Source organism: Etheostoma cragini, chromosome 5, assembly GCF_013103735.1.
Source record: "Etheostoma cragini isolate CJK2018 chromosome 5, CSU_Ecrag_1.0, whole genome shotgun sequence".
Classification (NCBI taxonomy): domain Eukaryota; kingdom Metazoa; phylum Chordata; class Actinopteri; order Perciformes; family Percidae; genus Etheostoma; species Etheostoma cragini.
In genome coordinates, this window is record NC_048411.1 from 25,353,105 (window position 1) to 25,365,586 (window position 12,482).

Below are 12,482 nucleotides of genomic sequence, written 5' to 3' on the forward strand. Positions count from 1 at the left end.
TTTCATCACTTTTCAGGAGGAATGAAGCATTATTTCAATGAGCTGTAAGGGTACCAACAAATTTGAGCACATCTGTAATACAATATTTTTGACCAAGTACCTCAATATCGATACCGCAACAATATTGTAATGTTGACTATTGGTGCTTTCACAAAATATGTACACAATGAGATTTTTGAAAACTAATATAATGTAATGTAATGATTAAGTGGGAAAAGGCAAATAATCAGTTACAAGAGTCTGATAAGAAAATTACTGAAATGCAACCTTTAAAACCAGGAAAAGACAACAATTACGCCATATTACCATATCCAAAATCTAAGACGATATCTAGTCTCATATCATAATATCAATATAAAATCGATATATTGCCCAGTCCTACGTACAGGATTGAAGCCAGCAGATTAAATTGAGGATTGGCTCAGTGAATGAATGGCATGTTGTAGATGTACATAATGCAGACAGTGTCTGTTATTTTCATACAAGTTACAGAAATGGTGATATCAGTTTTGAGGGCTGACATTTTTGTACAAAAATGGCTGATATTGTGCCTGAGTTGTTTTATATCTGTAATTTCACTCTTTTTCACGAAGCATAAAAAATGTCAAGGTCACGCTTGAGAAAAAGCATTTAAAACAGGGATCTTCAACAGGAGGTCCTGGACCCTCTTATCAGCTTGTTGAGGTAGAATGACCCACCTCAACTATTCATTTTAGGGAAACACTACACTTTTAAGGCCCTGCAAACCCACACAAAGATGTTTTCTCTTTTTGACTGATTACACCTCTGCTCAGGTTGAAGTTAGCCAGAGTTATGCTAGTTCCTGGAGCTAATGTATTGCACCACCATTCACAATAGTTAAACAATGTTCCCAGTTGGGAGCAGCTCGTCCTTTTCCGTTAGGCATTGCATTGTGGTAGAAAGTCTGCATATTTTTGCATTGTTCCACTTTTCCAGTGTAAACACTACAATTTGAAAGTTTGGATTTGCGACATAGTTCATCCAGTAATAGGAATGCAACGTTCTGCTATTTAGGTAACAGCAAGAACGAGGAAAACCACTTAAAGTGAGCGCAGGTGGCTTTGCTTGTTGCAATGATGAAAACAATTTTAGGAGGTGGATAACACTGATGAGGCGATATTAAATATTTAAGACAAGGCTTATATTTCCATAACAAGTCCATCATATTTGCTGTGTTCTTCTGTATTGTAGCATACAACCTACTTCAAATATGGGAATATAAATATTTTGGTATTTTCTAGGGTTAAAATAATCAATCAGATAATCAATCTGTTTTTTAGCCAAAACATCAAATTCAAATTATGTAGGCCGAGCATGGTCAATATTCAAAGCTTATTAATTATTCATTCTTTTAGCTAAAGATAGAGACGATAATTAAAGTTCTCTCTCCTTCTTTCCACTGACATTTTAAGCAATATAAACTTACACCTGATGTGGATCAACATTAGCTTAACATAAAATGCTCAGTATTATTTGGGTCACCTTTTTTTTAAGACATTAGAGTCAACCAAAGAGGCAATCTAGCTTAACGTACAGAAAGTAGGCATTGCAACAAGACCCAGGAGCAGATGGCTAGACAATGGCAATAAAAGAGAACATTGACAGACAGAAAGAAATAAAGACCACAGTGCTATTAGGGCTGATAGATGAGCAATAAAGCAGAGCTGAAGGCGTTTGCACAGGCTAAACAACAACAAGAAAGGAGGTGAGAGAATGAGAGGAGAGGTAGAAGGAATAAGAAATGGTCGAGTCAAGGAGCTGGAAAGCGAGATTTACACACTGCCAGAGCAGCTTTGTGTAACGACTTCCTCTTCTTTTTTTTGTGTAGAAGAAGAACTTCTTTTGGAGCCGCCTGTTAACACACACTGAATGAAATCAAATCCTTGTGTTTGCTGGGACGTTTGTTGAGCTCACTAGATTTCTGAGGAGAGGCAACGCCACCGCCAGTTTCCAGAGTAACCGCGCCTCTTGGACCTGCCTATACCAGTGGGGAGGATGGCAACACGCCACACAGCACAGACAGCATGCTAATACAACACAGCTTTAAAAACAATATTTACTGTTAAGGGGGGGGAAGAGATGATGACAGCTTTTTTGTCAGAATAAATGATTACTCTTCCTCTTTACTTCTGACATAGCTGTAACAGGCAATTACATCACAGGAATGCAAACATTTAACCTAAGGTCACACCAGATGTGTTTGCATGGACGTGGAACTGAATCGTCTATCTTAAGCTTTGACACCAGCTGTGACAGAGTTGAGATACCAAATATTTCGCTTGAGTGAAACCACAGAGTAATCAGTGTCAGATAAAGATAATTGAGGTCAATGGACCAATGCTCCATCTTCCAGACTTGTATCTCGTAGGATCTAAGAAACGTCAATCTGCCAAATCTCTTTTTGTTCTCTTTATCAGTCTTGGAGTCAGGCTGCCGGCTCTGAGCAAGCAGCAGGGAGGACACTGAGCTCAACTTAGAAGAGACTTATTAAAAGACATTTAAGCAAATTGGATCTTTTTCTTCCAACATTTCTCTTTGTTGTCCTATAGGTCTTTGAGGGGATCAGTGAGGTAAACACAGGTGTCATGCTCCGTGTTCTACAGGGGAGCGTCACAGTGTACGTGCAGGAAATGCATAAAGTTTGGCAGTATTGACAGTTTGGCTAAATTCTTCCGGTTTGTCTCAATGAGCTCCCTCGCTTTGAAAAAAAAAACTCTGATTTTAAAAGTCTAAAAACATAAATCAGTGTTTAGGTTTTGTGACTCAAAATAGAGATTCAGTGACTTCTAAGGAACTTTTCTTCTTATTCTTAAAGAAGTTAAATCTTAGAGAAATATTTATAACACACCATGTTTGACGTTTCTTGCCGTTTGTGTTTCTTGCCTGATTAGCGGTCTACATCACATGGCGGCTAAAATAAGACTTTTTAAAAAAAAAAACATGATGAGAAATTGTATAAAGTGTACAGGAACAGGTAAACTTACCCTCTACCTCCTCCTCATCACAGATGTGCTTGACTAAGGATGCCCCCCGGTCCAGCACCGCCTCATCCTCCATCCTGTAGTAGTAAAAGAGGAAGAAAGACTGCTCACACTTCTCCTCCAGAGACAACGTGGAGCCATAGCGCTTCGGCTCGGCCACCTGCAGTAAATTTGGACTAGGGTTCAGTCTGGTGCTGCTGGTGGCGCTCATCTCCACTCATTAAAGACCCATTGCCAGTAACGCTTTGCGACTACTTGGAGCTCTGAACTAGCATCTCAGCTTTTCTGTAAGTAAACTACCCTCAAATAAGGGAATGTGTGTTGTACCGGAGGAGGGCAAAGTACGCAGCCGATAGATAGGATTTAATCTGGTTTGGGGGGGGGGGGGGGGGGGGGGGGGGGGGGGGGGGGGGGGGGGGGGGGGGGGGGGGGGGGGGTGGCAGGACAGGAAGCCTCCGCTTCCTGAAGAGGACAGGAAGCCTCCCCTAATTGAGTGTGATGGCCAGACTGACAGGTGCTGATCGTGCGCAAAACACCGCAGCCAGACTGAGACTTGAACCTATAGAGATCTGGATCGGCCTCTGTTCACAGTTCAACTGTCAAGACACTGAATCAAGGTGTTGTGTTATATTACTGGGTGGAATACATCTGAAAAAGTATTAGTTAATGTGTCTAATCAGTCACAAGCCCACACACACTGCAAAGCCTTTCCATCTGGTTGGTAATGCCTGTCAACCCCCCTCTCCACCACCCTCCACCTAAGAAACAAGTGGGGCATCACATGTCTGTCTACTCATCCACCCTTACAGGATTACGCCGGCTTTACTTAAGTGACAACACACACAGAAGCCTGTAACAGCGTGGCATCTTGGAGCCCCTCCGCTGCTCTCCAACACAACTTCACCAGCTTCATCCTCACCTCAAACAAACCGTACGGTTTCCCAAAAAACACTGATGTGAAAAAATGATTGAAAAAGGTTTCTTTCAGACTGTTTCTCTAGCTGAAAGGACGTTGTCCTTGTTTGGTTTTCTGCTGGGGGCATTACAACATGCACTCTCAAATAGAAAGAAGCAATCACTGCGGTCTTTTACACAAACAGCTAATTTACAAATTGTCAGGCTGAACAGTGTTAATAGTGTCAGCAGTGCTATAGTATCAAAGTGTAATACGCATTTAAATACATTTAATAGGATAATTTCATTAATATCTTCAATAATGTTCTCCAAATCCACTTAGTCCATTCAAAGTGGACTGGACAGCGTGGGCTGAGTAAAATAGCAGCGGGACACCCTAGACACAGAGGTCTTACAGGTCAAAGGTCAGCTGCCAGCTGGTCGGGATTCAGTGTCCTGCTCACGAGAAGACATTCTCTGCTCACTGAATCATCCCGCATAATCTTCATATCACACATACTTATAGATTCCGTTGGTCAGTGTCTTGTTTTATCACGGAGATAGAACAGGAAAGACAGTATGTTTACAACAATCCTACCACTGCCAAATCACCAGTGTTATTATTATTATTTTTCAGCTCTGAAAAGTATTTCCAGTATTTAAATCCATTCACAGTTTTTTTCAAAACTTGCTGATAATGTGTGGACAAACAACTCTCCAATCAACACTAAAAAAATAACACTGGAACATTTCCTGTGTTTAGATGTAATAGCTACTAAGCTCACAAACTATAATTATTCTAGAAATAAAGCTGCAAGGTTTTTTGATGTCATTTTAGGAACACAATGAAACTACCAGTAGTGTGTTACTACTGCGACTGAAAGTACCCGTCTCTTTAATTGAACTTTAATACAGTACGCACTTTCTAGTCTTTCATAAAAAGATGTAATAAAAAGCAAAATTACATTAAAATGCCACATTTAGATTTTCCAGATACAGTAGGCCGATTTATTACTCAAAAGCATTTTGAGACAGCAACTTCTCAAGCTTTAACTTTTAAGTGTAACTCTGGGTCAAGTGGTTTCAAAACAACACCTAAACTTAACCACATCTAGCTGAGGTCTTTAAATTCTGGACTTCACCAGCTTTCCTACAATTACTGGCCTTCCTACTTCCTCCATTGCCACCTATGGAACAATCATGGGTATAACAGGCCAAACTCCATTCTGCCTGAGCCGGGCACCCACACACCTGCTCCCAAGTTTTATTTCCACACTAAACTTCACACATTGTCAAAAGAATGAGAACAACATGTTTTAGTGTACTTATTCAGCAAGAAAAAGAAAAGAGGTGTATGCTTTGTATATGATGTGGGACTAAAAGTACAAAATCACAGTCATTTTTGCATATAAACATGGTGTGATGTTGTTTGCTTTCCAGGAATTACTTTGTGATTAAAAAACAAATTGTGCTTCATTTTTTAGTTAACATCCCCCTTGCCCTGTTTTGTCTATTTGTACATAAAAACTTGATTTCCTACATTTCTGAGAATGCCTTTTTCCCTTTAACTCACCGCACAGCAGACAATTTACAACGCATCTTTTCCAACTTGCTTCTACCCAACCCTACCATGATGATCAAGAGAACCTTTTGAACTCTTTTGTGTTTTTTAATATTTTATCAAAATGATAAGCTTTGGGTTTAAAGATTATATTGTAGTCAACAAAGAATATAAGTAAGGGATATAACGGACTATTCGTAGAAGTTTAAATTGAAAAATGAAATATAAGATGCAATAAGTGAATGACAGATTATTCTACCCTTATTTTAATAATTTGTGCAAACTATGGCTTTTACACAAAAAGCAGCACATTAGGCAATGGGACTACAAACATTTTCTTGGTGCAAAATCTTTGAATGCTTGTGTACTATGCATGCTACCGATATTGGCTTGTACTTTGCAACACAAAGCGCCACATAAGAAATATATTTTGTCAAAGAAAGTAAACAAAAACACAAAAAAGGTGATTGTTCAAATCTTTGATTCTTCTCGCAAATCAAAAGGCCCCAATGCAGAGTCATTTTTATGTTCAACAATCTTTGTGACCTTAATTTACTTCTACTTTTATCCATAAACAAGCAAAAGTGCATTTTGTTTCTATATCGACAATACAATATTACGTGTTTAGGATTTGTGGCTGTCCTTGAAATTAGGATGTTTGCTTTGGTCTCACCTCTGCGTTTTATGTTTTAGATCACTAAAACACTTCCTATCATCAAAATCCCTTACAACTGCACAGGTCATTTATTAATTTAACAGGATTTCAAAGAAAATGGATGGCAAGGTGGAGTTCACCTGTAATCAACTTATTTAGGTTATGTACATTATGTAATATGAGCTAAACCTTCAAAGAATCATTTTACAAGCCGTGCAAGCAATCAAAACTTGATAAGCTGCTACTTTGCCCTGTTGATTGCATGTAAGCTATCTGTCTTTCACATATAACATATCAGTCTCCCTGTCCTTGTAGGGCATAAACTAATCTGCATGTAGTCTAAATTACTATCTGTTTGGAGATGTGAGTGTGTTTCTCTGCACCCGAGCGGATGCACAGGTCTACGATGTGTCCAAACCATTGAAACATCAAAAAGCCTGAAGGCATCCAGACTGTGTTATGGTATAGAAGATTTACTGTAGTCATTGCATGAGATATGAATAAATGTCTCCGGGTCATGTATCCTGTAATCCAATTGAGTTTGTAAAGTCAAATCCCTCATGCAATTAAGGCAGAATGTCATCAGATATCAGATTTCCCTGGACCTAAAAGGTTTTTTTCTCACAATAAAAAGGACAGTTTTTATTAAATGATAGCCACGCCGGGCTTTCGGTAATTGTTACACAAACCGCACCGATAGTTTCCACTGCTTACTCTTAATGAATGGGGGAACAAAAACAGGGTTCAGCCAATGTTACAATGACAAAAGCTTCTTCTCTTTTTAAAATCACTTCATTATTGCTATAATGGCTGTTTTGAGAATTTTTTTATGAATTTGTGTCTGCTTTTTCCCTCTTTTTGTGTGTTTTGGACCTCTTTGCTGCACTTTACTTGAGGATATCAGAATCATTAGGGCAACAAAAGATTAACAGGTTTTCAAACAAAAGGCCTGTTTTTTATCTCAAAACCAAAAAAATTGTCCGAGACTACACAGGTTCCAGATGATTTAACAAATTCAAAATTTTGCTGGTGCGTTTCATTTGAATCAGCGGGGGCAAAAAAAATTGTGATGGCTTTCTGAAAGCAACCAAAAAAAACGCAAAGTCACACTGCTGATGCAGTGTCACCCGGGGCACTGATTGCCTTTAAGTTAAAATATCTTTTCCCTAGTTTGGAAGTACACACTTAGATAAATTGATTAAAGCCTGTTTTCCTCGAAATTCCAATACTGATGTCATACTTCCAAATAACAACTGGGATTGTGCAGCATAAGAGAAACAAAGGTGGTGTGTTTAGGGTCCCTCTAGTCAACACGCAAGATGTGATTTCCATTTTGTAAGAACCTGAAATACAGCAAAGTCAGCTACAGCCCATCCTGTCTGAAAGCAGTATTTGAAAACGTAATTGTCACCTTCTTGGCAGTCAGAGCACATGTACAGAACTTGTCAGCCTCATTACAAACTACTCACCTGATTTATTTAAATCAAAAAGAAGATTAATTTAAGGTAAAGTAGCTCTGCAGAAAGTGAAAAGCAGTCCTGTTAAGCTTGTTGAAGTCACTTACTTCTTGTTGCTGCTCATCTCAGGTTGCGTGTGATAGATCTCCTTAGTGAATGTGCTGAACAGAGCAGATCACCCGAGCGGCTGCTGATGCCTGGCCTGACAAAGTAACACATGGAGAGGTCATTTTTCTGCTCTCTGTGAACTAACTGCACACTCACTTTCAGAGACTTTCACAACAGAAGTGCTTAACTAAAAGGAACTAAAAGAACACTAGGAAGAATATTTGAAGGATATTACGCAGCACAGGTGTCACAGTAAGTGTTATTATGTATTATGGGTCTGCTGTTGGTCCAAAAAGTATTGTTTTGATTTAAAAACACAATACAGCAAATTGATCACAGGAGTGCAAGAGGAACACATAGGAAGTAATATAGGCTACAACAAATATAATGCAAATGCGCTCTCTGCACTTCTGCAAGTACAATAATCATGTGATCAATTCCAGGACACTTTATTGAAGAACAGCAGACTTTATAACGTGATGCACTTGTTTTGGTTCCTATTAGTAACAGCACAGGAGTTTGAGAGAGCAATATAAACCATGCTAACTGGCCAAACTACCCGCTTAACCAAAATACAACACACTATCACAGCGTATTTACGCAAAAAAAACGTCCTTTAATCGTGTGATAAAAGTTTCAGTAAAACTTTACACCACGCAGATAACACTCGAAATGCATTAAAAAGTGAATTAAAGCACGATTTGTCAAAAGACCCGAATGCAACGTCAACACGCTGAAGCAAAAATAAACAGGAATATTGTGGTGCGAGACCCTTCACACATTGCACAGCAGGCCTGATGTCATTTGTTTTCAGTTCACTTTGAGGTGGAAGAAGAGTGAAGGACTTACCGCTGTAGTTTTGATCTTTGGCTCAGTGTTTGGCTCGTGTTGTCACCTTAGGGGTGGCATGAAGGTAAAGAAGTCTACTTCCACAGCTCGGGTAAGTTTGTATGAGGCACAGTGCGGCAACTGCGCTCTGCGTGCCGCCGCCGCCGCCGCCGCCGCCTCTATCTGCTGGACCATCCTTCTGTCACGCCACTCCTCCGGTGGGAGGTCAAACTGCTCCACTGCTGCACCATCATCACTTTATCAGCCCCCTATACGCACGCACGTGCAAACACACACACACACACACACACACAATTGAACCAAGTTTTTGTACTATGCCAGCCAGATGTCGATGCTTGAACACAGACATGTCAACATGAAGTCAGCAGCAAGTGGACTTTTTTTAGGCATGCTCAATTAGAACATATTTGTAGTTTTTGTAAACTAAAAGCATTTGCAAAAATATCAGGTTGATAAGATAATAATAAGCATCTCTCTAGAATGTATTGCAGAATCAATGTGTCAGGGTCTTCTTGTAAGACACTTGCTGGGACTGAGGTTTTTCAGCTGTGAATTATGTATTTTGAATCTACAGCGCCATCTGTTGGAGGCACCATGGCAACATTGGCTATAAGTACTTTCATACCATCAATGTAGACCCAATATGGGCCATTCATATCATCAGAGATTAGCTGTCAGTACCTCTGATACCATAAATTACAGATCCAATATGTGCCATATCATCTGGTCCAACAGCAACTATCAGAAAATAAGTTATTTAGATGACAATTCTTCAATTTGTATTCAAGGCAAACCAGTGTTGTGATTTAAAGAAATACTGAGAATTGTTTTTATGTGTAACGTCAAGTCCGACATCAGATCCTAGATACTGTATGGATCATCAGTAGTCAAAAGGTGATCTATTGACATATTTTTACACCACAAATAGTCAAGACTTTTGTTTTGTCCACTGTGTTCCATGTTTTCTTTTCTTCACAGGATTAAACATGGATTGGGGATTTCTTCGGTCCAAGGCTCAAATTATCCCCAAACTTTCTGACTTTGTATAATAGGATTTCGAATAGTTTTACACAAAGCTTTTGTGGCTCTGTATATTTTTGTGAGGTGTTAAAAAGAAAGAACTGAAGGCAGTTTATTGTTTGTTTTGGTCTGGAACCTCTCAGGGTTGGACTTTTAAAGAAATGAAATGCACCTGACCTTTGGATCTTTGCTTAATGTTCTTATGTTTCCAGATTTAGATGAAATAGCCTACGTATACTCAAGCTGCAAAGTCTCCAGAGACTAAGAAAACCAGGTTCAAATAGTATCAAAGGCCACATTAACTAATGTCTCAAGTTTTAGGGCGAAGTTGATCTAACAAATAGACAAATCCAAAACAGTTATGATATATTCAACATATAAATAAAAAAATATAAAAATATTAGGTTGTCAAGGTTTACCAGTGTGTGACTAACCAAATGGTAAACCAATCCGACTTGAGTTTTTATAATTAATATTTTTCCCGCAAGGAAGGGGGTTGCTAGGTAAAGTTAAATGTTACTTTGTAATGGATGTAACGGACGTCCTTTGCATTACAACAGTTTAACTTTTAATTTCAGTTTTTAGGATGTATAAAACTGCTTAATGCACAATAGAAAGTGGGAAACAACGTAAACATGAGAACCTTCTTTCACTTCGGTAATATGGCTTGAACATGAGGACGTTAAAGGAGAATTTCAAGATGTAGCTCTGTTGTTTGGAAAGTTGGAGTGCTGTCTGTAGCAAGAAAAATGAAAACAATCGGTGCTGCCTCCTCCTGCTAGAGTTAGCACCCAACAGGCCTAAACAGGACAAGTTTTAAATGTGTTTTTAGCTTCTAAACATGTGAACAATTTCATTGCAAGTGCCTACCCATGTTCAGTGTTTCCTTCCGAGTGAACACAGTGAATCTGACTGATGTAGCTGTGACAAAAAGGCATACAAGTTGTGTTAATCCATACCTCTGTTTATTTCCTGTTTGAAGTCCAAATAAGTAAATTGTCGAACTCATACAATCCAATATTCCAAAATCTATTTTTTTTCAAAAAAAAGCAATATGCCATTGTCATGTCATGTCGATGTCATGTCATGTCAATTCTCCTTTAAGGACAATTTGCGTCAGACATTTTTAAGGAGACTAGTCCTGCATACTTCCTTTAATTTACTGGTCATCAAATAGTAAACAGTAACGTTACTGCATTATGTAAGAAATTCTTTATCTTAGGTAAGCTAGCTACGACAAGTAAAGTAAAGTGGTTAAGTAAATATAGAAGAATTATTAAAAATAGTTTAATATTATACTTATGACGTGTGTGGCTATATATTATCTTTGGTGCCCTGTCTGGTTTCACTGCAGAATCTGTAGTCTTTGTGTCTTATATGCCGTTTGGGCAGAGCACCTTTATATGCTTGACAAACACAAGAAACCATTTTAACATCTGTAGATGAGAGCTCCTTTCTGGCAGCAATTTGAAGATAAACAACACTTTTATCTGTACATACCATAGTCAAAAGTAAGGGATTGCTTTTGTGCTTTTATCTTCACTATACTTGAATTTTGCCCAAGTTAAAATTTGTTCTCAAAACAAGGTTTTATGTTTTTATTCATAACACTAAATATTGGTAAGGCTAACATCAATACGACATATCTGAGACAAGTTAGTGTGAGAATGGATTGTCCCTCATACATGAGTGTATAATGCAAAACAGCTGCTGTTATACACATTTACAATCCAAACCATGTCAGCATTTCTATGTTTACCACCATGAAAGATAAGTTTTGTTTGTGTAAAAAATGACAGCAAAGTTGAGTGAGTTGGGATGACCGAATAACATAATGAACCTAATACTTCTTCAGTTCACAGTTCCCAAGCTTTATTTCAAATTCAGTACAGAACAACAAAGTTTTGATTTTAGGGAGGATTTGAAAAGTATTTGGATCGGCTTGTTGGCCCTTTGTAGTTTGAAATATCCTCCGTGTGACTATCTGATGCTGTTTTGATCCCTGTTGTCTTTCCACAGGGTTTTATTTTGTGCCAGCTCATGCCTTTGATGTAAAATTGTTCCGAGAAACAAAATTCTACCTGCACTTTTTCTCTGAAATTCCTCCAACCACATAATGACATTAAAAATGGGACAAATAGTGTATGATCTTATGTCAAGTAGTAGCCATCCCAGTTAGTCAATTAATTAACAGCGGCAACAGTCATCAGAACAGAACGATACAAATGAATATCAGTTTACACTGAAAATCATTGTGTTCCAGAGCAGCTTCGCTTGAAAAAAAAGAAAAGTACACACAAGTTAGACAATATTTACACACATTGTACAAAATATGAAAACACATCAACAGCCATGACAAAGGAACATGTTTCATGATATATTGGATCCAGATCCTAATTTGCAGCACGTTGATTTGGGTTAAGCAACAGGATGGACTGATGTATGATTTTCTTGAGCCTTTAGTGTCTAAACAAATGGACTCTAAATCACCTTTTAGAAGGCAAAAGTTGGTATTCACTAATCATAACTCAAAACAAGCAGGAGTTAGAAGAGCTGCTGTTAGCAAGCATGAGAATGCTCTTTTTGTGGGCTGTTTAAAAGTTTGAGTTGGTTATATAATTTAGTTCTAAGTTTTACAGACATGCTAAAGTAAAGGCACAGTTGTATCTAATTGTAGTAATGTTGTTATTTTGCATAACAGTTTGAAAAGAACCAACCTATTTTTGTATTTGTTAACTTCTTCTAGGATGTATTATCATTTGTATTAAACACTTCCCTTGAGTCACAACTTCAATCACATCTTCCAGCAGTGTTATTGTTGCCATCAAACATTGATGTTAAGTTCAATCCTTCCACATATCTTTATTTTTGTAATGCCTCTACGTTTTTCACAATAACTGATCACACCAGTAAGGATGTAAAAAAGAAGGAAAAGA

The 12,482-nt window shown here is 38.2% G+C and overlaps 1 protein-coding gene across 11 annotated transcripts in view; it reads right to left on the bottom strand.

The window, feature by feature from the left end:
- The window catches only part of slc4a4a (solute carrier family 4 member 4a), a 56,425-nt gene extending 47,689 nt beyond the window's left edge, over positions 1 to 8,736 (bottom strand). For 6 of the 11 annotated variants that reach the window (XM_034871447.1, XM_034871449.1, XM_034871446.1 and 3 more), the window contains exons 1-3: positions 8,527 to 8,736; positions 7,677 to 7,771; positions 3,006 to 3,079 (exon numbers count right to left, since the gene is read on the bottom strand). In XM_034871447.1, coding sequence (XP_034727338.1) covers positions 3,006 to 3,079; positions 7,677 to 7,693 — 91 coding nt within the window. In that variant the 5' untranslated portion in view covers positions 7,694 to 7,771; positions 8,527 to 8,736. Of the gene's footprint in view, positions 1 to 3,005; positions 3,350 to 7,676; positions 7,772 to 8,526 lie in introns of those variants that run through there. The other 5 variants (XM_034871440.1, XM_034871444.1, XM_034871438.1 and 2 more) reach the window with 2 other exon arrangements.
- Between the last annotated feature and the right edge of the window lie 3,746 nt (positions 8,737 to 12,482).